The 24,684-nt window shown below is 40.5% G+C and overlaps 1 protein-coding gene across 9 annotated transcripts in view; it reads left to right on the top strand.

The window, feature by feature from the left end:
- The window catches only part of LOC117557461 (pleckstrin homology domain-containing family A member 7-like), a 166,548-nt gene that overhangs the window by 79,610 nt on the left and 62,254 nt on the right, over positions 1 to 24,684 (top strand). For 8 of the 9 annotated variants that reach the window (XM_034233300.1, XM_034233298.1, XM_034233299.1 and 5 more), the window contains one exon: positions 4,799 to 4,882. In XM_034233300.1, coding sequence (XP_034089191.1) covers positions 4,799 to 4,882 — 84 coding nt within the window. Of the gene's footprint in view, positions 1 to 4,656; positions 4,698 to 4,798; positions 4,883 to 24,684 lie in introns of those variants that run through there. The other variant, XM_034233303.1, reaches the window with a different exon arrangement.

Genomic DNA, 24,684 nt, shown 5'->3' with positions numbered 1-24,684 from the left:
CAGCACCAGTCGGGTGCTGGGCGGTGTGAACAGAGCGGGAGCAGAAAAGGGAAACCGGAGCTGAACCAGAAAAGCTCGGAGCTAGAAAGGGAAAAGCGCTGGTGTGAAAGCCGCAATAGACATTTCACAGAAAATTGACGGCATACTAAACTAAACTAAAATAGCATATAACAAATGCATTTAGATTAAAGGTACATTGATGAAATTGTGCAATAAAAGGGGGATAATGCTAATAATAATAATAATAATAATAATGCATTACATTTTTTATTAGAGTGCTTTTAAATTGTTTAAATGTTTTGGTTCAAGCCACCGCTTCACATTTGATATAGTCATTTGACCAAAGACTATTGATTTGTGCACCTTCTACTTTTTGGGTTATCCCCTTATCTAAGCGTCTTTGGGTTCAAGAAAAGCGCTATAGAAATAAAATGTATTATTATTATTATCTTGTCCTCTCCATCTAATTCCAGTTAGTCCCCAATTTGCAGGGAAGAGCATTGAACTTGACCTACAAGGAGCATCATTTTTCAGACATGTCTTGTATCTGGATTGCTTTCTGATCTTTTATTTTACTCTTGTTCTTCGTTACCCTTCTTCCTGTTTGACCGACTTGTGATGATCAACAGGAGGAGGTAGCTTTACCTCTTTCAACCTGAGCAACTGTCACAAAAAATATCATTTTATGTTCAACACTGAGTCTTTGATGTCATCCCACTCTACTAAAGCAGCACTACTCTCGCTGTTATTATAAGAACAACCCACAATGGACTCGGAGATGTGAGGTACAGTGTCTTTTATTACATGTGTTAAAGGGCATTGTTAAAAGGGTGCTTTATGAAGCTTTTAGTGCTACCTTCATCATGTTTCCCTTTACAGCTCAGGTCATTGTTCAGCTCTACTGAAATGACACAATCATGTCTGTTATATCATGTACTATTTTAGACCTCGCTGCAGAAAAGGGATCCACAGCCGCTGATAAACAACCTTTTTAGGGGACACTGACACGCTTTTTACTTTCATATTCTGTGAGCTATCAGACCTGGATCTATCAGTTCCCCCTGGAGAAGAGCTTCACACACCAGCTGAGAAATAAACAAGCCTGTGTGTGAATGTAGGCGATCAATATCCATATACTTACTGCCAGGCCCACTGAGAGGATTTAAAGGTGTCATCATCAGTGGTCGTAAATACCTTTTCCCCCATTCTGGCAGAGGGATCAGAGTTAATAGGTTTAACATATTGCATTTCATTTCATAAGCTCTTTGTGAATACTGCATGCGTCCATTAGTTCTTACACATTTGTGTGAATGAGAAATGGGTTACGGCTGTCATCATGAAATATTTAACATTTCTTAACTGTGTGTTTGATATTATTAATATTTTCTTTAAAGGGGCCCTATTATGCTTTTAGGTTCATATTTGTATGTAGTGTCTCTACTGTGACATGTCTCCATGCTTTCATGTTCAGAAAGATCTTCATTTTTCTCATACTGCCTGTGCTGCAGCACCTCTTTTCACCCTCTGTCTGAAACCAGAGCCCAGGCTGCTCTGATTGGTTAGCTGGCCGGCTCTGTTGTGACAAAGGAGTCCAATGAAGGCTTTTCAAGTGTGGGAGAGGAACTTTGGGATTTTAGCCTTTGCAGATCATTAACATGCACAAAAACCTATACAACACACAGGCAAGGGAAAACCCCAAAAAGCATAATTATTTTCAGTCAATATTCACATGTGGTTTTAACCAGTCTTCCAAAGTCTGCTCCGATTGGTTAGCTGGCCGGCTCTGTTGTGATTGGTCAACCGCTCAGAGATGTCCCGCCCCTTACTCTATCACGTACAATGTGTTGGAGTGCTCCAACCAATAAAATGCTTTCCAGCCATTCAGGATTTTAGCCTTTGCAGACCATTTACATCGGGGGTGTCAAACTCAATTTCATCGCGGGCGACATTTGCATAAAGGTTGCACTCAAAGGGCCGGTTGTAATTATATAAATATATAATATATATATAAAATAATGTATTATATTACATTATTGCCTCTGAATTGGATTATTATCGGATAGGATAATAACTTAGTAATTATCTACGTCTGAAAGCAGAAGTCCAGGGCAAATAATTGCAAGTCTCTTCAGTGCGCATGTCACAAAACGAGATGCATTGTGGGACATGTAATTTATGGGCAACATGCTTCTGTAAAGTGGCATGTAACCGTATAATAAACGTATTATATTCCTTGCAAGCTCTTGCGGGGCCGTATAAAATGAAGTCGCAGGCCGGATTTGGCCCCCGGCCTTGAGTTTGAGACCCCTGATTTGCATGCACACAAACCTACAGTATATAACACACTTCAGGAAAGGGAAACCCCAAAAGCATAATGGGGCCCTTTTTTAAATCTTTATTGGGAGAAAAGGTTTTTAAGAGAGCCTCCCTGAATACCAATGAGTTCATTGGAATGGATTCACATTACCATAATAAACCAATGATCTAATAATGGTGTTTTAATGCTTAATTTCTTTATACATTTGTTTAAATCCCTGCTTAATGCATTTTTCTGCCAATGTACTTTAAGTTGTTTAATGTAATCCATTAACAAGTTAAAACACAGAAGTTTTCCAAATATAATCATGTAAACAAAAATATATTTCCATATCCAGATTAGATGGATAGATACATAGATTTGTTTTCCTTTTTCTTATTATTTAGATTTTGAAAGCCAAGTATTTGAGAAAGGAAGAAACTAAAAGTTTGTCAATAATGAGGAAGTAGATGGAAGTGTATTTTGAGTCCCTGCTTCGTTTCTCCACATGTGCAACAAACATATCACGTGCATTAATCAGCTCGCTGTCTATATGCTAAACAGCGTTGACAAACTGCTGTTTAGCATGTCTGTTGAATGTGTAGCCGCTCTGAAAGCAGAGAGTGTTTCAGTCGTAACTCAGAGCCCCATCGGGACTGTCTGTTTTCCCTTTCCTGCTCCAACTGATCGATTATAATTCCATCCTATTCAGACAATCATTAATTCTTAAAGCGCCTCAGACCGGCTGCAGGGCGGCTTGTGATGTTGAGACAGTGAGCGGATCCCCTGAGGGATGATATCTACAGCACGGGGTGTTTTTGTCCTGTAACACACACTCTGCAGCGTGACAAACACATCTCCTCCAGCACTGTAGTTCTCTTGAGGAAATGGAGCAGAGTTTTTCCGTGCTCCTGAACACCCTTTTCTGCATTTTCTCTCAAACGTTGATGTGTAAACGTGAGAACAGTCCTCTGAGGTGATTCGTCAGGGCTGTAGAAAACTATAAATTCTCAGCGTTGTGCTCCGGATGTCATTTTTTTACTTGAATCTGAACACACCTGCAGTGGTTGAGAATGTTGACATTTTGCAGCCAAAATAAGGACAAAAGGCCAAACTCTAAACCACAGAACTCAAAACTACCATGATCCTATATTTTAGAACTTAACTAACACTTCACATGTATTTTTACGTCTGTTGTTTCAAACTTTTCTTATCTGTAGAATAAGACTTTATTTATCCTACATTGGGAATTGTTTTTGTTGCAGCAGCATTTAAAACAAGTATTGCACACAATTAGAAATAAAAAAATAGTAGAAAATAAACAATTATACAATATAAACATCTCAAAATAGAAGATGTATAGAACTTAAAGATTGAAAATATAATAGTTGACCGTGAAGAAAAGATATGTAAACTCTATTGAAGTGGCATATTAAATTAAATGTACAATGAGAAGTTATAACTCCAGTTAAACTTCTGTCAGTAAAGAATTTCAGAAAATAGTGGTTTCTTAGATGTGACCTCTTCAGATTGCTGGTTTTATAACAAAACGCAGTTGAAAACTCAACAATATGCAATTTACAATGATGTTGAATCAACTTATAGGCTGGAATAAATTGATTTAGCTCAATAAATTCAATTTAAAAGTGTCATACTGTCAGAAAACTACGAGCCAGCATACTTTTTTCCTTCTTATGGTGTCATTTATTGTTATTTTCAAATATTTGCGAACACATTTTGTTGCATGAGATCTCCCTTTATATGTACCAAAGAGGATTAGTGTCACACATTTTTTTGAGACCCCAACAAAAGTGAGTTCTGAGATTTAAGACAGAATCCTGGCTTTTTCCTCTTTAGTTCATTCACTGCAAACCTTCAGTGTAAACATCAATACACCACAGCAGTCATTGTCTACTCTTTGCTGTGAGGCATTCATGCTCCTGTTGAAATGGAGAAACACACACACACACACACACACACACACACACACACACACACACACACACACACACACACACACACACACACACACACACACACACACACGCACACACACGCACTAATTGTGACCCCTCATTCCTCCACGTGTTGTTTTCCCTGTCGAATGCTTTGACGCTGTGCTAGAGGCTTAGAGCGACTGGCCGAGTCTATAACTGATGGAGGCCCTGCCTGCACTGTCCAGCTTTTTGTGCTGAGCCCGACTTTTGATTGCTCTACAGGACGTTTTGGGTGGGGTTGGGGAGGGTGGGGTGAGGGGGGGACGTCCCACAGCCAGCCCTCACAGCCAGCCCTCACATTCTACACTGGGCTGGGAAAGTCATGGACGAAATGCCCATGAGGGTGGAGAACCTGTAATCCCACTACGCCTCCGGGGAATGATCGGCTCGTGTCGGCTATACTGGTGCTCACAGTGGGGGTGAAAATCCTCAGTGATACCCTCACAGAGATTTCACTGGAGCTAATTTTGTCTCCTCTCTCTCTCTCTTTCTTCTGTCGCTTCAGTCATAACCAGAGGACCACGGCGTTTCGCCATCCTGTGAGCGGGCAGATCTCTGCGGAGAACATGGATTTCATCCTGCAGGAACAGTGAGTTATTACTTTTTGTTCCCACTTATCTGCAGCCCATTACCTCAAATAACCTGTTGAAGAAGAGAACATATATATTTGATGTCCAATGCTTTGTGATACTTTGACTTTCTCCAGGTGGTTTGATATTCTCAATGCTAAAAATGGCCCATTAAATTCTGTGTTTCCATCTCTGAGTTGAATGCTATGCTGTGACTGGGTTATTTTATCACTTCCTAAAAAGTGATGTTGCTGAAAATGAGGCAAATCTAAAAGGATTGAAGGAAAATGCTCTTCTGCCCTTGTAGTTGACTGTTTCATGAGTTTGTGTCTGAACTTCTTTTTCACTGTGACTTCTTACCCATGCCTTAAAAGCAATCATTTACATATTTCTTCTCAAGTTAAGCCAACTTTATTCAGTGGGTATCCAGCAGCTTTAAAGAGAAAAGGGTCTTGTTTTCAGTCAGGACGTGGGCCTTTTATTTCCCTTCTTTTTGAATAGATAAACCCGGGTTGCGGTCGAATAGTCCAAAAATCAGCTCCTAACGTCTAACCCTATCGTCTATTCCTTGACCTCTGTGTGAAACGTCACGGGGTTAAGGGAAAGTGGATAGGAGAATTCAAAAGGACTTAGGAGAAGAGACTGCGGTACTTTAGAGAATCCGAATGCACTTTCACTTTCCGACGTGTTTATGATGCGCCAGCGGACGTCATGATTGTGCGTCTGCTGCTGTGGGGTAACCATGGAAACTACAGTTCTCTATACAGAGGACTACAACATGGATGTTCAATAAGAACGAGGGACTACTGTAAACTCATCTAGAGACTCTGCACCGTGCTCTGATGCTGTTGTTTTATGCTTTATGAACGGGGACAACAGAGAAACATATTCTTCATGACCAAAGTTGGAATTGAAATAAAAAAGGAAAGTGAAACTTATGCTCGTCACCCTCTCCCTCCGGTCCACATTAATACAAATGATCCCAATACGTATGATTGTATGAACTATGAAAAGATCTTAAAATCAATACAGGTGTATTTATTATAAACGTTAGTCCTTAACATCTATCACTGTGTATATCACCATTCAAACATCTTTTAAAAGTTGAACAAACTCCACACAGCTCAGTAAAGACTGTGAGATGTTGACTTTATTTGATCATTTCAGTAAAAACTAACGTTCATATTTCTCTTTTTGATTATAATACTGATGAACGTTCAGAACAAAGCACTTTGGCAACTTACCACATACGTTTTAAAATGCTTAATAAGCACCGTAACTTTCATGATATCATTTCTCGGTCATAATCGGTTGTTTCCGTGAACGGCCGACTGTTGTGGTAAATACTGCGGCTGCAATGCATTGTGGGGCAGCATTTTCTCCTCTCCTTTCGTCAAGGGAGGTCCAGTGGTTCCTAAGCTAAAGGAGGTTATAAAGGAAGTTTGAAACCTCCTTTCCTATCATCTAGAGCAGTGGTTCTCAAACTTTTTTCAATAATGTGCCCCCTTTGAAAAAAGAATTCAGCCAAGTACCCCCTGATCAGCGCAAAAACAATGTTAGGGACAAAATGCCTATATAAAGAGGTACAGTACAGCGCTGCACCATCAGTGTCTGATTTATTAAAACAACAACATTGTAACTGAGAAAAACTTAAATGTTACATTTCAACATTTCAAATGTTTACAATCCATCACTAAATTCATGGCAAACCAATTTTAACATCATACAATAACACTAAGGCGACATTAGTTGCATTGAACTGATCTTTTTAATAAGTTGTACAATGTAGTGAAACATGGGCTTGTGCTTCACTGAGGACCTTTGTCATTCTGACAGGGAGGCAACTGCAGTTATTACACTTTGCGTTTTGAAATATGTGTAACTCTGCTCAAACTTCGTTACTTTTCCTAAAATTGGTATATTTATTTATTTTGGGGCGTGGGGAATGAAGAGAAAAAAACATATGAGCATTTTATGAGCATGGGATTTTGACCCCTCATATAAACAAATGCATAATGCTGCGCTATACTTTGCGGCCACACGCCGTTGCCAAGCAACTCTTATTGTTTAGGTCCTTTTGAAAAGCAGGCAGTCATATAATTAACTAGAACTAGCTAGATCTGATAGATTTGGACATAGACGCGAGTGAAGTCTAACCGGACGCGAGAGAGAGATCAGAGATCAGATCAGCTGCTGCTGACAGAGAACACGCAGCTCCGCATGATCACAGCTCCGCCACTGTGACGGACCGGTGAGCGGACCAAAATACACTAAGAGTTAGACCTAACACACTACATCTACTCTGGAACTAGCTAAACTAGTTATAAATATATGTATTTTTTACTGTCGGGTCACTTATTACAGGTTCAGCGAGCTGCACGAGACTGACGGGCTGTCAGGAGAGGGAGAGGAAAAGAGAGCACCCCGTTTATTTTTCCCATTTTATTATCCAGAATTACTGTAAACCTTTGAATAAAGTAGTTAATCTACTATTAGTAGTTTGTTGAAATGCATTAATTATGTTTTGTTTTTTTCATTAACATAAAATAAATCTCACGTACCCCCTGCAGTACTCCAACGTACCCCTAGGTGTCCGCATACCTCCATTTGAGAACCACTACTCTAGAGAATTCGAACGGCACTTATCATGGCTGCCACTGACGTACTTCCGGGTCATTTCACTCCGTTAGGAAGGTTCCGAAGCTAAATGGACTATTTGACCGCAAACCCAATGTGTTTTTACTGTCTGGTGTTATAGCAGCGCTCAGTAAAAGCTTGATCTGCATTGCTGTTTGGACCATTGGAGTTGAAAAGTGTTGAAAAGTGGAGTTGCTGCTGAATGTACTTCTTGTTGCATCCCGTTCTTTCTTAAAGTAAGATGAGAAAATGTATACCACTGACTTGTTTGTCAGTTAAATAAACAGCTGGTTAGCTTAGCTTAGCATAAAGACTACAGTTAGCAGGATAAAAGACCTCATGATGATTTGAAAACTCCAGGAAGTCATTACTCCCAGCAGAGGAATAGTAACTCACATTTGCCATACATACAAACATGTATTTTGTATTTTATCAGCTGGTTTTGTCTCGAGGCCTTGAGCGTCACAGGATTTGAGTTGTGTTATCTTCTCATCCGTCCCTGACAAGAAGGTGAATAAGTGTTTACTGGAGTGTGTTTTTGTGCCCTTGTGTGTTATGGCCAACTTTATCCCCGGAACAGGGACATGTTTGCACTTGTCAGCTACCGCAGCCTTCGATGTCTGTGCAGTTGGTAGATAATAACGACAATTTGTTTTTTAACCAGAAGGTTTTTCACTGCGAGTCCAAATTATTAAAATGTTTTATTTAAATGAAGGTTTATCACTGGTGAGTGCAGTTCTCTCTGGAACAAACACACTGCCTGTTTAGAGGTCATTGCACTCAAAAGGCTTTGTGTATGAAAGGTTTTCCTGCCAGAGACTAAACCCACACCAGACTTTCACCACAATGGAGGCAATCTCTAAGGTCTCAGTTACAATAAAATGGTTTGTGATGCAGCACTGATGAATCTTTCATAGCAAAAGCTCCACAACAATCCAAAATCAACAAGAGAAAAAACACTATTCGGGAAGGTTTGCACAGGGATTTAGAATTTGAGTGTGTGTGTGCCTTTGTCAATCCTGTATGAAAAACAACATCTTGCTCCTGGCACTGTGCATCAGTTTTGGTGGAAGATAACAGTAATCATATTGCAGGGAAATGGTTGAAAGTGTTTCAATGTTTTCAGTTCTGCGGTCCACTTTCTGGATACAGCTCTGTTTATTCTAGCTCTTTTAGCAAGTCAAATGTACCTGCCGAAGCCCTCAGGAGGTGAATCTGAATGTCAGCTTGCAGAATACATCTGGGGCCAGCATTAAACTCTCAAACATCACACTTGAATTCATACCTTTGCAGCAGTCATGGTGATTTGTTCGATATTTGACTTGCATGGCTGTAGAAATGGAAGGGTCAAAACGCTGGGGAAATGTGTCTATGATCCAAAAATGACAACAACATGACCCTACCATTCAGAGCTCTAACATTTAGAGCCTTGAATATACTTTGTAACTTCAAGGCTCTAAATGGTGTTGCAAATTAGGGCTGCATGATATTGAAAAAAACTGACATTGCGGTTTTTTGTTCCCCTGCAATATGTATTGTGTTTTTTTTAACCTGTTAAGCCCCAAGGTCCCGGCGGGTACTTTACTTTTTTTTTCACGACCCTGTGTCTCAGGGGATCTTAATATTTAAGAACCTATTAATGTGTTATACCAGATTAACGGAAACTAAAATCCACCGGGTCCGTCTGTGGCGCGTTACGGCTGCGCCGCGGCGTTCACAGCAATCGCGGCCACTCTAGTCAATGGGTGCTATTCCTCCAGACGCGCCGCGTTACGGCTCAGAAGCGTCCCAGGCGCTGGGCTCCGCTAAAAATAGGATGCAAGTCTATTTTCGCGAGGCGTTGCATAGCGCCGGGCAGGAAGTGGAAATAAACTAATTTTGCAGACCCCCCTCTTTCAAGTAGCAGGAGAAATGCTATCGTTCTCCTCCGGTTTACAGGCACTGTGTCAATTATATATATAGAATAATTATGATGATGAATGCATTTTTTACCACTAAAATACAGCAACACATCTTTGATTCATGTCGTTTATAACTGGAATATTACAATTATTATGAACTTTGTCTGCACAAAGTAGCCTGTCCAGGAAATATGCCCAAATCAACAAAAACTGCGAGCCGGCATGCAAGACGCTTTTTATCTTTGGTTTTAAATCCAGCCCCTAAATGTATATTGATAAATTGAATATATGTCATCTTTCAACTTCTCTCCGACATGGCCATTTTTAATTTGACTATCTTATACCATTTGTTCAGTTTCAATGTGATATATAACAACATGCACAAGAGACACTTTTGCACACATTTAACAAAAAAACTCAAACAAAAGCACACAGTTTGGATCCGACATGGACATACATAAACATTTAACTAAATTGTATAAAATCAGAGCATGAAACAGGATAAAACACTTAAATTAACTTATTCCACCATTAGACCTGGTTAGCCAACAGCAACACTGACTGGTTTAAAGTTGTGACATGCAGATTAAATACAGAACAACATATTTCACAATTTGTACATATTAAAACATTAGTTAATTCACTCATCGGCTCCACCACAAATCAGGCTTTCTCAGGGTTACAGTTTCCTTTTGATCGCCTCAACATATTGAAATCCTTTAAAATTAACTTTGAAACTCCAAGAACAAACTTTTAGCATTTAATAAGTGCTTAAACATTGTTAATCCGACATTAATCCTTGCCCCTAGGATGAGGAAACTAATTGATACAGGTTTTTAATACTGAAGGATATTTGGTTAGCTTCTCTGTTTCTGTGCTTATGCCACTTAAGCATTTGAACTTGAATATATAATTTTCTCTTAGGCATTAAACATATTAATGTCAATGAGACTCTTAATAAATAACCCTAACAGTTGTTTTCTGGTATGTGTGCACACAGCTGGCGAACTTACTTTTAAAATAGCTCTTAACTTAAGAGGGTCAGGCTTTCAAGTGAGTCTCTCCTTCAACTTTCACTTCACCTCACGTCTGGATCTGAACCCCCCCGCTCCATAAGTGTGACTCTGTGAAGCTGAAGGACCTGAGATCAGTGAGTCCACCTCCTGGAGTTGAAAGCTTGATGTTCTCCTCCAGAGCTTCAGCTGGCAGATCTTTAAAGACCCTGCCCTGAGGTTCATTTCTAACTCGACTTAAATTAAAACGTGACCTTCAGTGGAGAGAATCTTCCCATCCCAAATAAGAGTATGCTTATTTTAGAATATACAAATAACACTGATTCACATTTAATAATAATAATACATGACACGCTTTTCTAAAAACTCAAAGACCCTTTGACAGAGAATAAAACAAACGAAGAACAAATACAATAAGAGATTGTAAAAAACAGAAAAGAGGGACAGGGCTCGACATTATAAATGGCCCGCTGGCCCGTAAGCACTATTTAGACCCCTCGGGCCAGCATGACGTACTTTCCACTTGCCCGCTCGGGCCACTAAAAATATTGCTTTTGAAAAAAAAAAAATGGTCCTGTGGTATTGGTATTTTGACAAGCAATTTTGTTAAATTGTTTCGTTTATTAACGCGGTTGTCGTTGTTGGGTGAAAAGCAAACTTTTCACTACAGACTTTCTCGCCACCTAACCATTCGCTAAAATATTTTGTAATACCGGCCAAGCGCCTGGCAAAAACAATCTTCAAATAAAAGAAAGTCACCGGAGGAGTTAAAGGAGAGTGACAGGGAGTAGGAGAAGAAGAGGAAGAGAAAGTTTCAGCCAGCTTGATCGATGGAGTTTACATCAATAAGATGCCAATATAAACAAGGTCTTTTGGCGGCTCTGTACATCAATGCCGACCTATGCTGACAAGTAAGTGAAGAGTAGACAATATAAAGGTATATTCGCTATAGGGAAATGTCCCGGCAGTTTAGGATAATGAAGGTTCTAATCTAATCTATTACATGCCATTACATGTCTAACTCCTGATGACAGGAAGTCAGAAAGCACATTATACAAATAATAATACTCATAATAATGATAATAGCAGACATTTTTTAACAATGATTAAAAGTTGATAAATCTATTTAGAGAAAATGAAGGCTATTAAAAAGTGTTAAACGGCATTTTCCAAGGTATTACATTCTGTAGCTTGTTTTCAATAAGTATATAAATGGTCCAAAGAGGTTGTATTCTACAGTCTGCCTGAATGTAATCATTGCGTAGGTGTGTAGTGTGATTCTGTGTAGTTTATTGATGGCATCCCGTTGGATTGGACGTCATCTGAACAGGACATCGCACGCTCACTGCTTGATAGCGAGCGAAGGCCCGTTTACGCCGGTTGTTAAACAACATCGTTATGGGGAAATGCAAGTCTGCGTCCAAATGGTTGGAAGATAAGGAGGTAGGACAATCAATACTGTATATAGTCAATGTGAGGTAAAGTGTGTTGCCAAGGTAACCGGTTAAAACTCCAAGTGGCGATGAGGTCTTAAGATGTATGGAAAGGGTCTTAAAAAAGGTCTTAAAAAGGAATTACATTTGACTTCAGGATCCCTGCATATACCCTGAAGTAGTAATGTAGTTTGTGCATACATTACTACTGCAACAAATGTGTTAATTTTCTTCATTATTAGTCGATTTTTCTGGACGAATGCTCTTGGGTCAGTGGTTACAATGGTGGGGCCAGTGATAATACAATTCGGGCCAGTGGAATTGTACCCTTAATGTCTACCCCTGGGGGGGGGGGGGTGGTCAGTGGTTGAATGCAGTGTTGAACAGGTGGGTTTTGAGTGATTTTTTGAATGTGGTGAGGGAGGAAGAGTCTCTGGAAGGTTTGGTTCATGAGTTTCTAAAGCTTTATTTTTGGTGGCTCAGTTGGTGGATGGTTGTACTTCAACTGGGAATTCCCATGCAGTCAACATGTTGAAGTGTCATTGAGCAAAATACTTAATCCCAAATGCTCCTGATGGTGTGTGTGTGTGTGTTTACAGGTTGCACCTCGTATAGCAGCTTCTGCCTCTTTATGAAGTGAAGGGGTTTTATAAGCAAAAGCGCTTGAAGGGGTTTCAAAGCATGGACATTTAGCATTCCCTATAAAACATACACTCAGTACATCGTTAAAACAACTCATTCACGATTATTATAACAAATACAGAAAGGAAAACAAATAACAGATCATCGGCCCTTACTAATATAATATAATACATAAGCATACTCTGTGATAGAGGGCACACTTAATGCCATCAGTATATACTCTGTTCACTACCATTGAAATGCTCTGACTTATATTCGAGTTTAGTTTAGATTTTGGTTCTTTCGAAATGTTTGATACTGGTTTTCTTATCTCAACCTAATTATTAGTCTAATGTTTTCTATAATGTGTGTGATGGCATGTTTCATGCTACATCTTATTAATTCATTGAGGGGTAATTAGTAAAGCCTTTTTTTTACCCTCCAATCAAATGATGAAACACATTCAAATGTAGTAATATTTTTCTCCATTCCTTGCAAACTATTCTCACCTCCTGTTCATTTGTTCTGTTTCTGTTGCCGTCTCATTCCTTTCCATTTCCTGTTCTATCTATTTCAATTTGTCCCCGCCCTGTCCCGCGTTTTCTGTCATTTCGCCTTCTCCTTCTTCCCTCACAGATCTCTCCGTCTCTTTCCTGCTTTTCCTTTCCTCTCATTTCATCTTCTGTTTTTACCTGTACCCCCTTTTCACTCTTATCTTTTTATTTGAATCCTTGTTTTGCCGTCCTTCTCTTACGTATATATATTTGAATTTGTCAGAAAAAATATGTGAACCTGTCACTTCAGAGATCTTATGAATTATGAATGCAGCGTGTGCTCGAGACAAACATAAAAAGTAGAAAACTGTAGATGCTTTTTTAAATATCTTGATTTAAAAAATGTCTTTTTAGGCAAAAGATTTTCATAAATGTTATTCATATTAAAGCACTCATTTTGTAGCAGACCCCCCAATGTGTCTGGCTACCAGAGCAGCAATCTAAGCATATGTTTAATATTATTTTTAACATTTCAAGTCTCTCTCAGTGAGCCTTATTTATATCACAAGTGTGTAGGAAGTGCTTTTCTGGCAGCCTCGGTTTGTTGTCGCTGAACACAGATACACACTTTTATACCTTCCTGTCATATTTGTTTTGATCTACTTCTGCATTTCTCTCCACTTCACTCTTCTCCTGTAAAGCAAGAGTGCTTTCTCTGTCTCTCATTTACGTCCAGCTCTCCTTTTTCAACACAGATGTACCAGGTTACATTTTTCCTCGCTGTGACTGATGGACACGTCTTATTAGCAGCTGCGTAGGCGAGAAACTGTCCAAGCTGCTATGATAATGCCTCAGTGACACACACACACACACACACACACTTTTCACTTGATAGATGCTTTTATCCAAAGCCACACACACACACACACACACACACACCTGGCACTTCAGCATTAGGTGTGTGTAGATGTGTGGTTATTTTCATAACCACACATCTAATGATAGAACATGATAGAAGGAATAAGTGTTTTATAGTGCATGTGCAGAATAGTTGTATTACTTTGTGCCTCAGTGTAATATTGCAGCGGCACACTTCAGGACTTCATTAGCTGTGATTATGCGACGCACAGCTGAGGGTAAGACATTAAAGGTGGGGTAGGTACGTTTGAGAAACCGGCTCGAGATACACTTGTTATATTCCATGGAATGCTCTTAACCCTCTGGAGTCTAAGGGTATTTTCTCGATTTTTAGATGTTTTCTTAAATCACCTTTTAAATGCATTTCTTCTAACATGGCACCCATGTGTTACATATCAATATGTTCAGGACAATCTCTAGTATTGCTATATATGCAAATTACTCACCTTAGAGCACTGTTTGATGAGATAAGTAGTTCAAAAGCTTAAAATTTGACATCCGATTTTCGGAAAATCTTCAAAACTCTTGTGAAAACACAAATTTACTCATGTGATCGAATTGTTTTGGTGTTTTAGATTTGGTTACCAAAGTCTTAGGATTACAAAAGTAGTGAAATATTTGAATTACACTGTATATAAATGTGTTATTCATGTCTAAAATGAAATTTTATAAATTCGAGTTCTACTTTCACCACAGCAGGGACTGAGATATATCAGGACTGAATAATGACTCCATAATACATAACAAGGTTCATGTGATGTGTAAAAAAAAAAAAAAAGAATTGAGCGTTAGAACTTTTTTTTTCAACCCACAATTTATTATAATACCAACAATGTATATAAATATAACTGCAAAATCTCACTATTTACAATATTGAACATCAGAACTTTTTTTCCTTCAACCAACTATTACATTATACACTGACAAAATGATCCTTCCTCCAGTAGTCCAATACATTGTCCAGTTTCAGCAGGGCCATGTTTTGAAGCAGCCCCATGTATTTATAGAAATCCTCTACAGTCAAGTCAGTCCATTTGTAGGTTTTACCCTTTCCCATCTCCTGTGCAGCCCGCTTGTTTGTGTTGGTACAGAGTGTCTGTACTGTTAGTGCACTGAAGAACAGCTTGAACAGGTCAAGGGGTTTGTTTGATACTGTTGAGCTGAGCTGTGGCCCGGGTGTGCGAGCAGGTTGAAACCTGGAGACAGGGGGAGCAGTGTCAGGGTCTTCGCCTGTCTTCCAAGACAGTGGAGCTGGCTGCTGTGCAGGTGGGGGTGATGGTGCATGGGCAGCTGGTGGCTGTGTGGGAGGTATGTGTGCTCTACGAGACCTCTTTGCTGTCCGGGTTGATGGTGATGGCTGTGGTGGAGCTGAGGTGTATCTTGACCTCGTAGCAGGCAGAGATGGAGGCAGCTGTCGTGATGCTGGTCCGCTAGTCCTTGGTGGGGATGGCAGTGGTGAAGGCCCTTGATCCATGGTAGATCTCAACATTGTGGCAGGCACAGCTGGAGGCTCCTGGATAAATGTCATCTGTGGGCCCAGGCAGCTGTGAAACCTCTCTGTAAAACAAATAAAAATTGTGGGACAATAATTATTACGAAGTTCAACACACACACACACACACACACACACACACACACACACACACACACACCCCTATGTATTGTACTCCCCATTACTACATAGCACTCCCCACAAATGGCAGGCACACATATAAATAAATTAAATGTCTCCGTTGTGGGACAAATAAAGGATTATCTCATGCATCTACACATGTAATCTTACTTATACACACCAAAATAACGTTTACACATAAATAAAGTTTACACAGAGTAAACGTTTACTAAGTCTATTTTGTGAGTCTATTTTGTCCAAAGATAAAATTCATGGCGAAAAAAATAAATGGCTGATGAATCTATTGTTCATTTTCGTGCTCCTCCCCACAAAATGGCAAATGCACATGTAAATAAGTATATGACAGTCTCATCTGTACAGAACAGTATGGTAAAATAAAATACATGTCTATAAATGTCTCCGTTGTGGGACGAATAAAGGATTATTTTTATTCATCTACACATGTAACCTTACTTATACATGCCAAAATAACGTTTACACATAAATAACATTTACACAGAGTAAACGTTTACTAATCAAGAGTCTATTTTGTCCCGAGAAAATGAGGGGAAAATAAAAAGGTTGATAAATCCATTGTTCATTTTCGCGGTACTCCTCACAAAATGGCAAATGCACTACAAGTTATATTTACACTTACCCATCCTCAAATGAATCCCTGCTGTCCCTGTATTCTTCTTCTTCAGAAGAGTCGAAGCCTTCAGGTTCTGATGAGCCATCTTCTTCACTGCCGCTCGCGAAAATAAAATCCAGCGCGTCCGCAACGGTAAAGTTCCTTCGAGCCATTTTCTCTATCTTCTTCACAGACTAAAAGACTGAAACTGATGGGAGACACCTGTTATATGTTTTTTTTATTGGTGGGTAGGTCCTTAGATTTCTCGAGTGTCCATTGGTCATTTCAGACCGACATGGCTGCCGGCCGGCCGAGATGTCCTTGACTGACACACAAATCCACCAATCACAGTGTAATCAAGCTGCTTTGAGCGGCAATATTGGCTGCTGTGCCCTGGGTATAGTCTCACAGGAGATACTCTTGAAAAGCTACGATTCTAACGATTCTGCAGATATCTGAATCATATTTCTACTCCTTACAAGCGAAAATCTATGATTAAATACGTAAATAAATGTGCACTTGGCGCGTCCACCGACTCCAGAGGGTTAACATCCCGATAGCAATGAATATCTGAAGTGCTTTGACAAAAAATCCATAATAAAATGTCATCTGTGGAAGCCGTGGCGCTGTAAAAAGCACGACCAATCATCTGAGCCGGCTAAAGTAACTGGATGGCCTACCTGCCTGTCAGCCTTCCATCTGTGCACAAACTTATCTCGTGCCCTCATTGGTCATGTGCGCGTTCGTGTGTGTTGGAGGAAGGGCTCTGTGAGGAAGTGGCAGATTTGTTCCGGCTGTGTATTTTCAAATTCTTGCGCACTCGAGCTGGTTCCTCCAAAATTACCTACCCCACCTTTAAGGCTTTGGAAGACTGGTTAAAACCACATGTGAATATTGACTGAGGGGGCTGCAGCACCCCCATCTGTTGGCGGAGAGTTGTAACTGCAACGCCAAAAAGTTCACTTATATATTTAGTTTTAAGATCATTGGTTGTCTTTGTAGTAGACAACACACATATTTGCATGTCCTCAGGTGCACCATAGAGAGGATCCTGACTGGCTGCATCACGGCCTGGTACGGCAGCTGCACCGCCCTCAATCGTAAGGCTTTACAGAGGGTGGTGAGGGTACCTATTGTAGGAAACATGACAGTAGCTAGCAGATTTCGACAGATACAGCCCACTCAAAAATATATTGTTTTATATCAAATTAAAAATGTTATGGACAACTTCACCAATCAATCTCGTCCAACTAATCTTGCTGCTGTCACTCATCAAACCTGGCAACTCCGGGCTTCCTGGCAGCTGTCAATCAAAGTCCAGTGGCTCCGCGCCACAGTTTCGCCACTGCGAGGCTCCACTAGCACCCCCCCCACCCCCTAACACACCCGCACACCGCACCCCAACTCTGACTGACTTCCCGCATCCCTGGCTCAAAGTCACTCTGACATCATGTCTGTACCATTCTCGTATAATTGAATGTAAGGATTTTCTTTCAATTTTGTCAATAGGGCTGCACCATTTTTTTTGTTGCCCTAAACCTTTTTTTTGTTTACAGTTTTTGCTAAACTAACTAACTCCCTTTCTCATTATCTTTATTCTCAGAAAGCGAATAAGTGTGTTTCCCGTAATGTCTACAACTAAATCTTATAAGAAACCTTTGAAGCGAGTAGTACTTTAAACTGTACTGTAAAGAAGACTAGAGGTCTTGTTTGGCTGCTTAGATAAAGGAATAACTGAAAATATTCTTTAACAAACAGATCTTTATCATGGAGGGTTTGGTTTATTGGGGGCCATTAATAAGTTCAGTTAGAGCAAAATATATTGCTTGAGGCTGGAACTTTTTAATCGCAGCTCATCACTGCCAATAACCATTTAATCCGTTGACCTTTCATCTGTTATTGCTATCAGGCTGTAGCTAATACTTTAATTGTGCTTCACCTTCTTCTGTTCTGATCCTCCTTGCTTGGGTCACCACATTCATATCGTTTGAATGATATCGTTAATACTACACGGTACATGCTTCAATGTAAATATTCATGATTTTCCTCTCATCTAATTACAGTGTATCTTTCAACACTAAAAGACTATGTAATTATCATTAATTGATGTAGTCGGCTGGTGAACATGCGCCTTCTTTTAGCTGTGAACTCCAATTATACAATTACCATCGCACCACTGCGAAGGAAACAGGAGAAACCATTTGAGCGGTTGCCCCAGGCGCCATCCAAAACATCCCATTAAAGCTGCTATTTAAAGCTCCGGTGAGCCGGCATGGAGCTCTGAGGATTTCACTGAGGCCGAAGCTCTTTTGTAAACTTTTATATTCATCCAAGGATGCAGAGGCTCAACAGAGCTGCTCTTTTTCAGCTTCACATTCAGACACTTGCAAACCCAGTCATACCTTATACTAGCTCACCTGTAGATTACTGCCATCCTGGTACACACACACACACACACACACACACACACACACACACACACACACACCACACACACACACACACACACACACACACACACACACCACACACACACACACACACACACACACACACACACACACACACACACACACACACACACACACACACACACTTTGTGTCTTTGTCCCACTCTTGACCTAACAATCAACATCGGCACCTCAGTTGTTTCCCCGACTCAGACTGCAAGGAATCTGGGTGTGACCCTAGATAACAACCTGTCCTTCACTGCAAACATCGCTGCTACAACCCGTTGCTGCAGATACACGCTTTACAACATCAGGAAGATACGTCCCCAGCTGACCCAGAAAGCGACTCAGGTTCTGGTCCAGGCTCTCGTCATCTCACGCCTAGACTACTGCAACTCCCTCCTGGCTGGTCTACCTGCATGTGCCATCCGACCTCTGCAGCTCATCCAGAATGCAGCGGCTCGTCTGGTCTTCAACCTTTCTAAATTCTCCCACACCACGCCGCTCCTCCGCTCCCTTCACTGGCTTCCGGTAACTGCTAGAATCCACTTCAAGACACTGGTACTTGCTTACCATGCTGCGAATGGATCTGGCCCTTCCTACATCCAGGACATGGTTAAACCGTACACCCCAGCGCGTGCACTCCGCTCTGCATCAGCCAAACGACTCGTTGCGCCCTCGCTGCGAGGGGGACCCAAGTTCCCATCGGCGAAAACACGTGGGTTTGCTGTCCTGGCTCCAAGATGGTGGAATGAGCTCCCCATTGACATCAGGACGGCAGATAGCTTGCACATCTTCCGGCGCAAACTGAAAACTCATCTCTTTCGACTCCACTTCGAGCGTTAGAACTATTAACGAAGCACTTTTATACTAATAAAGGACTGGCTTATCTAAAGCCAGTTGAGTAGCACTTGAAATGTTTGGCTCTATGAAACCTGATGTACTTATATGATTCTGTTTTCTTCAAGGTTGTGTCTTCCTGGTCGAATGTACTTATTGTAAGTCGCTTTGGATAAAAGCGTCAGCTAAATGCAATGTAATGTAATGTAATACCGGAGCTCATATATCTGTCACCTCCAGCCAGTGAAGTAAGTTTTGACTTAAGTATATATTTTTATGTTTCCTTGCCTTGACTCTTTTCAAGTTATGCTACTTTATACTTATGCGTTACTACAGTTGAGAAGCCATTAAACAGTTTCCCAATTTTAAACAATTACCCAATTTAATTTTTTTCCCAATCAAACAATTTTTTAAAGTAAAATAGTTTCCCAATAAAATTCCCTATTCAAGCAGTTTACCAATTTGGGATCCTTAAAGTTTAGCTAATATTATTCAAGCAAATACTTTACTTTTTACTCCACTACATTAACGACAGCGTTGGTAACCTTACTAATTTGGATTCTTAGCTAACAATTTGATGAAGGCATCAGCTCACAGGCCATGAGGCCGAGTAGAAACTCAATCTGAGAGCAATATTAGTGTGTGTGTGTGGTGTGTGTGTGGTGTGTGTGGTGTGTGTGGTGTGTGTGTGTGTGTGTGTGTGTGTGTGTGTGTGTGTGTGTGTGTGTGTGTGTGTGTGTGTGTGTGTGTGTGTGTGTGTGTGTGTGTGTGTGTGGTGTGTGTGTGTGTGTGTGTGTGTGTGGTGTGTGTGTGTGTGTGTGTGTGTGTGTGTGTGTGTGCTGTGTGTGTGTGTGTGTGTGTGTGTGTGTGTGTGTGTGTGTGTGTGTGTGTGTGTGTGTGTGTGTGTGTGTGTGTGTGTGTGTGTGTGTGTGTGTGTGTGTGTGTGTGTGTGTGTGTGTGTGTGTGTGTGTTCATAGCAGCTTGGACAGTTTCTCGCCTACGCAGCTGCTAATAAGACGTGTCCATCAGTCACAGCGAGGAAAAATGTAAGCTGGTACATCTGTGTTGAAAAAGGAGAGCTGGACGTAAATGAGAGACAGAGAAAGCACTCTTGCTTTACAGGAGAAGAGTGAAGTGGAGAGAAATGCAGAAGTAGATCAAAACAAATATGACAGGAAGGTATAAAAGTGTGTATCTGTGTTCAGCGACAACAAACCGAGGCTGTGTGTGTGTGTGTGTGTGTGTGTGTGTGGTCCAGCCGTCCAGCGTCAGAGGCCTGCTCTCATCAGGGGTTATCGGAGATTAAAGGGTCTGAAGTGTCAGGAGTTTACAGCTGCAGGAGTATCTTATCAGCTCTTATTTTGGCAGCAGATGGAATAACTTCCTGCTGCTGTCTGGGTCTCAGTCTCCATCTGCATCTCAAGCTTTTCCTTCTCCCTGTCATCGGCTTCAGGGTCCTGGAAAAACGAATGTTTTTTGACGGAAATGTTACGATCCTGTCCATCAAAAATGACGGGCAGTTAAAAAGTATACCTCTGATTGTGATATAACACAATATACCATCTTAGATTTTGGATATCATTGCATTAAAAACAGCCTGACAACAAATGAATATCATTTTCTGAATTCAAGCGGCGATTCAAGCTGTTCCTCCAACATGCTCAATCTAGGGGAATCTAGGGAATACCTTTTCTTACCCTCAGGTCATAAAGAAGCTTGGTTTTGCTTGAAAAGAACAGGCATGCTTGGTTTCCCATTTTAAAGTAAACCAAATTCCTGGCTGTCACCTCCTCTACCTTTTTTCTTTGGTAATCATGTTTTTCCGTAATCCTTCTCTGTTCTCTTTTCCTGTTTTCCACCTGTTTTTATATTGTGTGTTTCCAGCCCTTTGCTCTACTCATTGATATGGGATCTGGTGATTTAAGAGCAGCTATGCCAGCGATGTGATGACTGAACACATGGCGCTGCACCGGGGGGCTGCATGGCAGTGCTTTGGTTTGACTGTTGCCATGGCAGCAGTGTGGAATCGTATCCGGGGGATACAGTTGTAGATGGAATGTGTTGCTCAACATCAACGGTGGATTCATGTTATTGCTTTTCTCATAATCTTACATTGACTTTACAATAAATACACTTAGAGATGAGGAGGTATGGATCTCAACGAGCTCAGCATAAAGACTAGAAGCAGGAGGAAACTAGCAGTTCTGTCAAAAGTACAAAACAACAACTAAAGATGAAGCGTGTTGCTTATTGACATGCCATTGTACTGTTTAACCTGAGGTACAATGCAACTGTTCTGCTATAACGACTATTTTTATTATGCCAGTTTATTTTTTAAAGAGGCACTTTTATGCTACTTGGAGTTTATTTTCCCTTAATGTGTTTTATAGGCTTTCTCTTTATTTAAATAGTCTGCAAAGGCTACAATCCCATCCCAATCATTTCTGTATTTCCAACATTGTAAACACAACCCTGCATACTTAGAATTTATGACAGAGATTCTGTATTGAAATAGTGGCAGCATGTTGAACTTTCCCTTTGTGACACTCAAATGAGCTCCAACAAGCCGTTTAGGACAGAGAGTGAATACACATACTATACAGAGATGCTGGATGAGAAACCAATGTGAGTTTGGAAAATTGCACAATGTAAATGTATTCTAGTAGACCTCAACAATGGAATTATGATCCGTAGAAATGGCCGTGACATGGGACCTTTAACAGAGAAAGTGTCAGGGAAACAAACGTTGGAGAAAAGGCGGATGCATTGGTTGGATTTTTGTGGAGAACCCTTAATGCAAGTCATATTCCTTTTGAAATGGGGACATACAGTCCTCAAGAATATCTTTATAAGAAACTTTTTTTTTATTTTTTAAAAGGCGATATTTGCCTCAACGACGTGTCAGTGCTGAAATAACGATCTCCTCCGAGTGTTTTTCTCTGAGTTAATTTAAAGTTTCTGATTGTTTTGTTATGCGCTGTTGAAGCTGTATTTAAATGTCAGCTGTGTGCGTTGTGTGGGCTGCGACTGTATGTGTGTTTGTGTGAAGCTGTAATGGTGGGAGTTTCTCAAGTTTTGAAGTTACTTTTTCATGTTGTCTTGTGAGAGGTATCATTAAAATGCAGATAAAGTATTGTGGTGAATTGTCAGAATGATCCTGTGTGATTACATCTCCTTTGTGGCCTTTCTTATTCTCAACATGGCCACATTTTCCTCCCACACACACAACAGGAGGAGGCGAAGAACGTTCCTATGAGCTGCCAAAGACTATCCTGCTTTCTGTAGTTTTACTTTAGATTCATGGCCAATTTTACTGAATGAGATATACATGTAGTTATCTTTAGATCTGAGTTCCTTTTATGCGCTCACAGGTTTTTGAGTTCCCGACTTGAGTGTTGGTCCTTGAGTTTTATTCACCTCCTTTATGTCCTTCTCCACAGTCATTTCTTTACTTCAGAGTTGAGGAACAACAATGTATATTTTCAGCAAGGCTCGAAAGAAAATTACATATTTGCATTTACTTAAAGGGGCCCTAATATGCTCTTCTCGTGGTTCATATCAGTATGTAGTGTCTCTACATGTCTCCATGCTTTAATGTTCAAAAAGCTCTTTATTTTTCTCATACTGCCTGTGATGCAGCACCTCTTTTCACCCTCTGTCTGAAACCAGAGCCCAGTCTGCTCTGATTGGTTAGCTGGCCGGCTCTGTTGTGATTGGTCAACCACTTAGAGATGTCCCATCAAACGATTTTTTAAATAAAGTAAGTAAGGGTTCATCTAGTTCGTCACACAGTTCTTTGAGAATCCTGGGATAGATGCCATCCGGTCCTGATGCTTTTGAGGCATCTAAGTTCGATTTTTATGGATGTCCTTTGATGTGAAGTCCAATTTAGTGTTGGAGCGCTAGCCAATAGAAGTGTTACATAGTGATGTCACAGGGGGGAGTGTGTGGGAGAGAAACTCCCTCTGGAGGAGACTTTGGGATTTGAGCCTTTGCAAACCATTCACATGCACACAAACCTTTCGATCACTACAGAAGAGGGAAAACCCCAAAAAGCACAAAAGTGCCTCCTTTAAAGATTTTTAAGAGAGTTGTCTTTTTGGTTGAGCCGTCATTTGTGATATTTGGTCCCATGTTTCTACGTGTATTTTTTTTTAATGATGAGCTTTGAGTATGAGGCTTTTTATTATTTAAGCCTCTAACGTTTGAAGGCACTTCAAAGAAAACATGTTTTGGGTTTGGGGTGAAACAATAGCCCAGTGCATTCTGGGTAAATGTGTTAATTTCTCTGCAGTGATTGCCTGATTAGAGTCAGGGGTTAGATGTGTCAAAATGCTGTATAATAGGGAACGTAATAACACTTTTATTAAAGTGGTTTATTATGTCACTTTAATAAAGTAAAGGACTCGCAAGACTCAGATTAAAATATAACTGTCAAAACTGAAGGTACAAACTGTCCTTTTCTATTATAGGCCATTCTTTAAATACACACACCTGGGGTGTGAAGGTGGTGTAATGAAATATGCTAATGAGTTGCATTATGGGTAATCTGGATCCAGTGTTTTTTAGTCTTTACCTATACTAGAGGTCATCGTAACCTCTGCTGATGATTTGATTTGGACCAAGTGCATTAATAAATTGTGTGTGTGTGTGTGTGTATAAAAGCGTCTAACAAGTGAAAATGTGTGTGTGTGTGTAAGGTAATTAGGTTGGATTCTTGGATGGAAGAAAGTGTCGCTCAGTGTTTTCCCTTCTGAACCCAATCAGACAGATTTACCCACACACTCCGCCTCGTGTCGGCCCGCTGACAATAAAACATCCAGCGTGGAACGTCTCACCGCGGCAAGAGAGAGGCAACAACAGGCTGTCATCTGCAAAGACACACAGACACAAAGAGACACACAGAGACACAACAACCAGAGAGACAAAGAGACACACAGAGACACAAAGAGACACACAGCGAGCAGACAGGCCCTCTGTGTTGGGATTTGTGTTTATAGTAATATATTTATTAAAAGTCCACATTTAGATTTATTATTTTGTAAACTGCCATCAGTGCAACATGTTTTTCATTCATCTTTACTTAGACCCTCTAAAGCAGGGGTGTCAAACTCAAGGCCCGGGGGCCAAATCCAGCCCCGACTTCATTTTATTTGGCCCGCAAGAGCTTGCAAAAAATACGATACGTTTATTATACGGTTTCATGCCATTTTACAGAAGCACGATGTCCATAAACTACATGTCCCACAATGCATCTAATTTTGTGACATGC

The sequence above is a fragment of the Gymnodraco acuticeps genome, unplaced genomic scaffold, assembly GCF_902827175.1.
Source record: "Gymnodraco acuticeps unplaced genomic scaffold, fGymAcu1.1, whole genome shotgun sequence".
In the NCBI taxonomy this organism is placed as follows: Eukaryota; Metazoa; Chordata; class Actinopteri; order Perciformes; family Bathydraconidae; genus Gymnodraco; species Gymnodraco acuticeps.
This window is presented reverse-complemented; position numbering and strand designations above follow the sequence as displayed.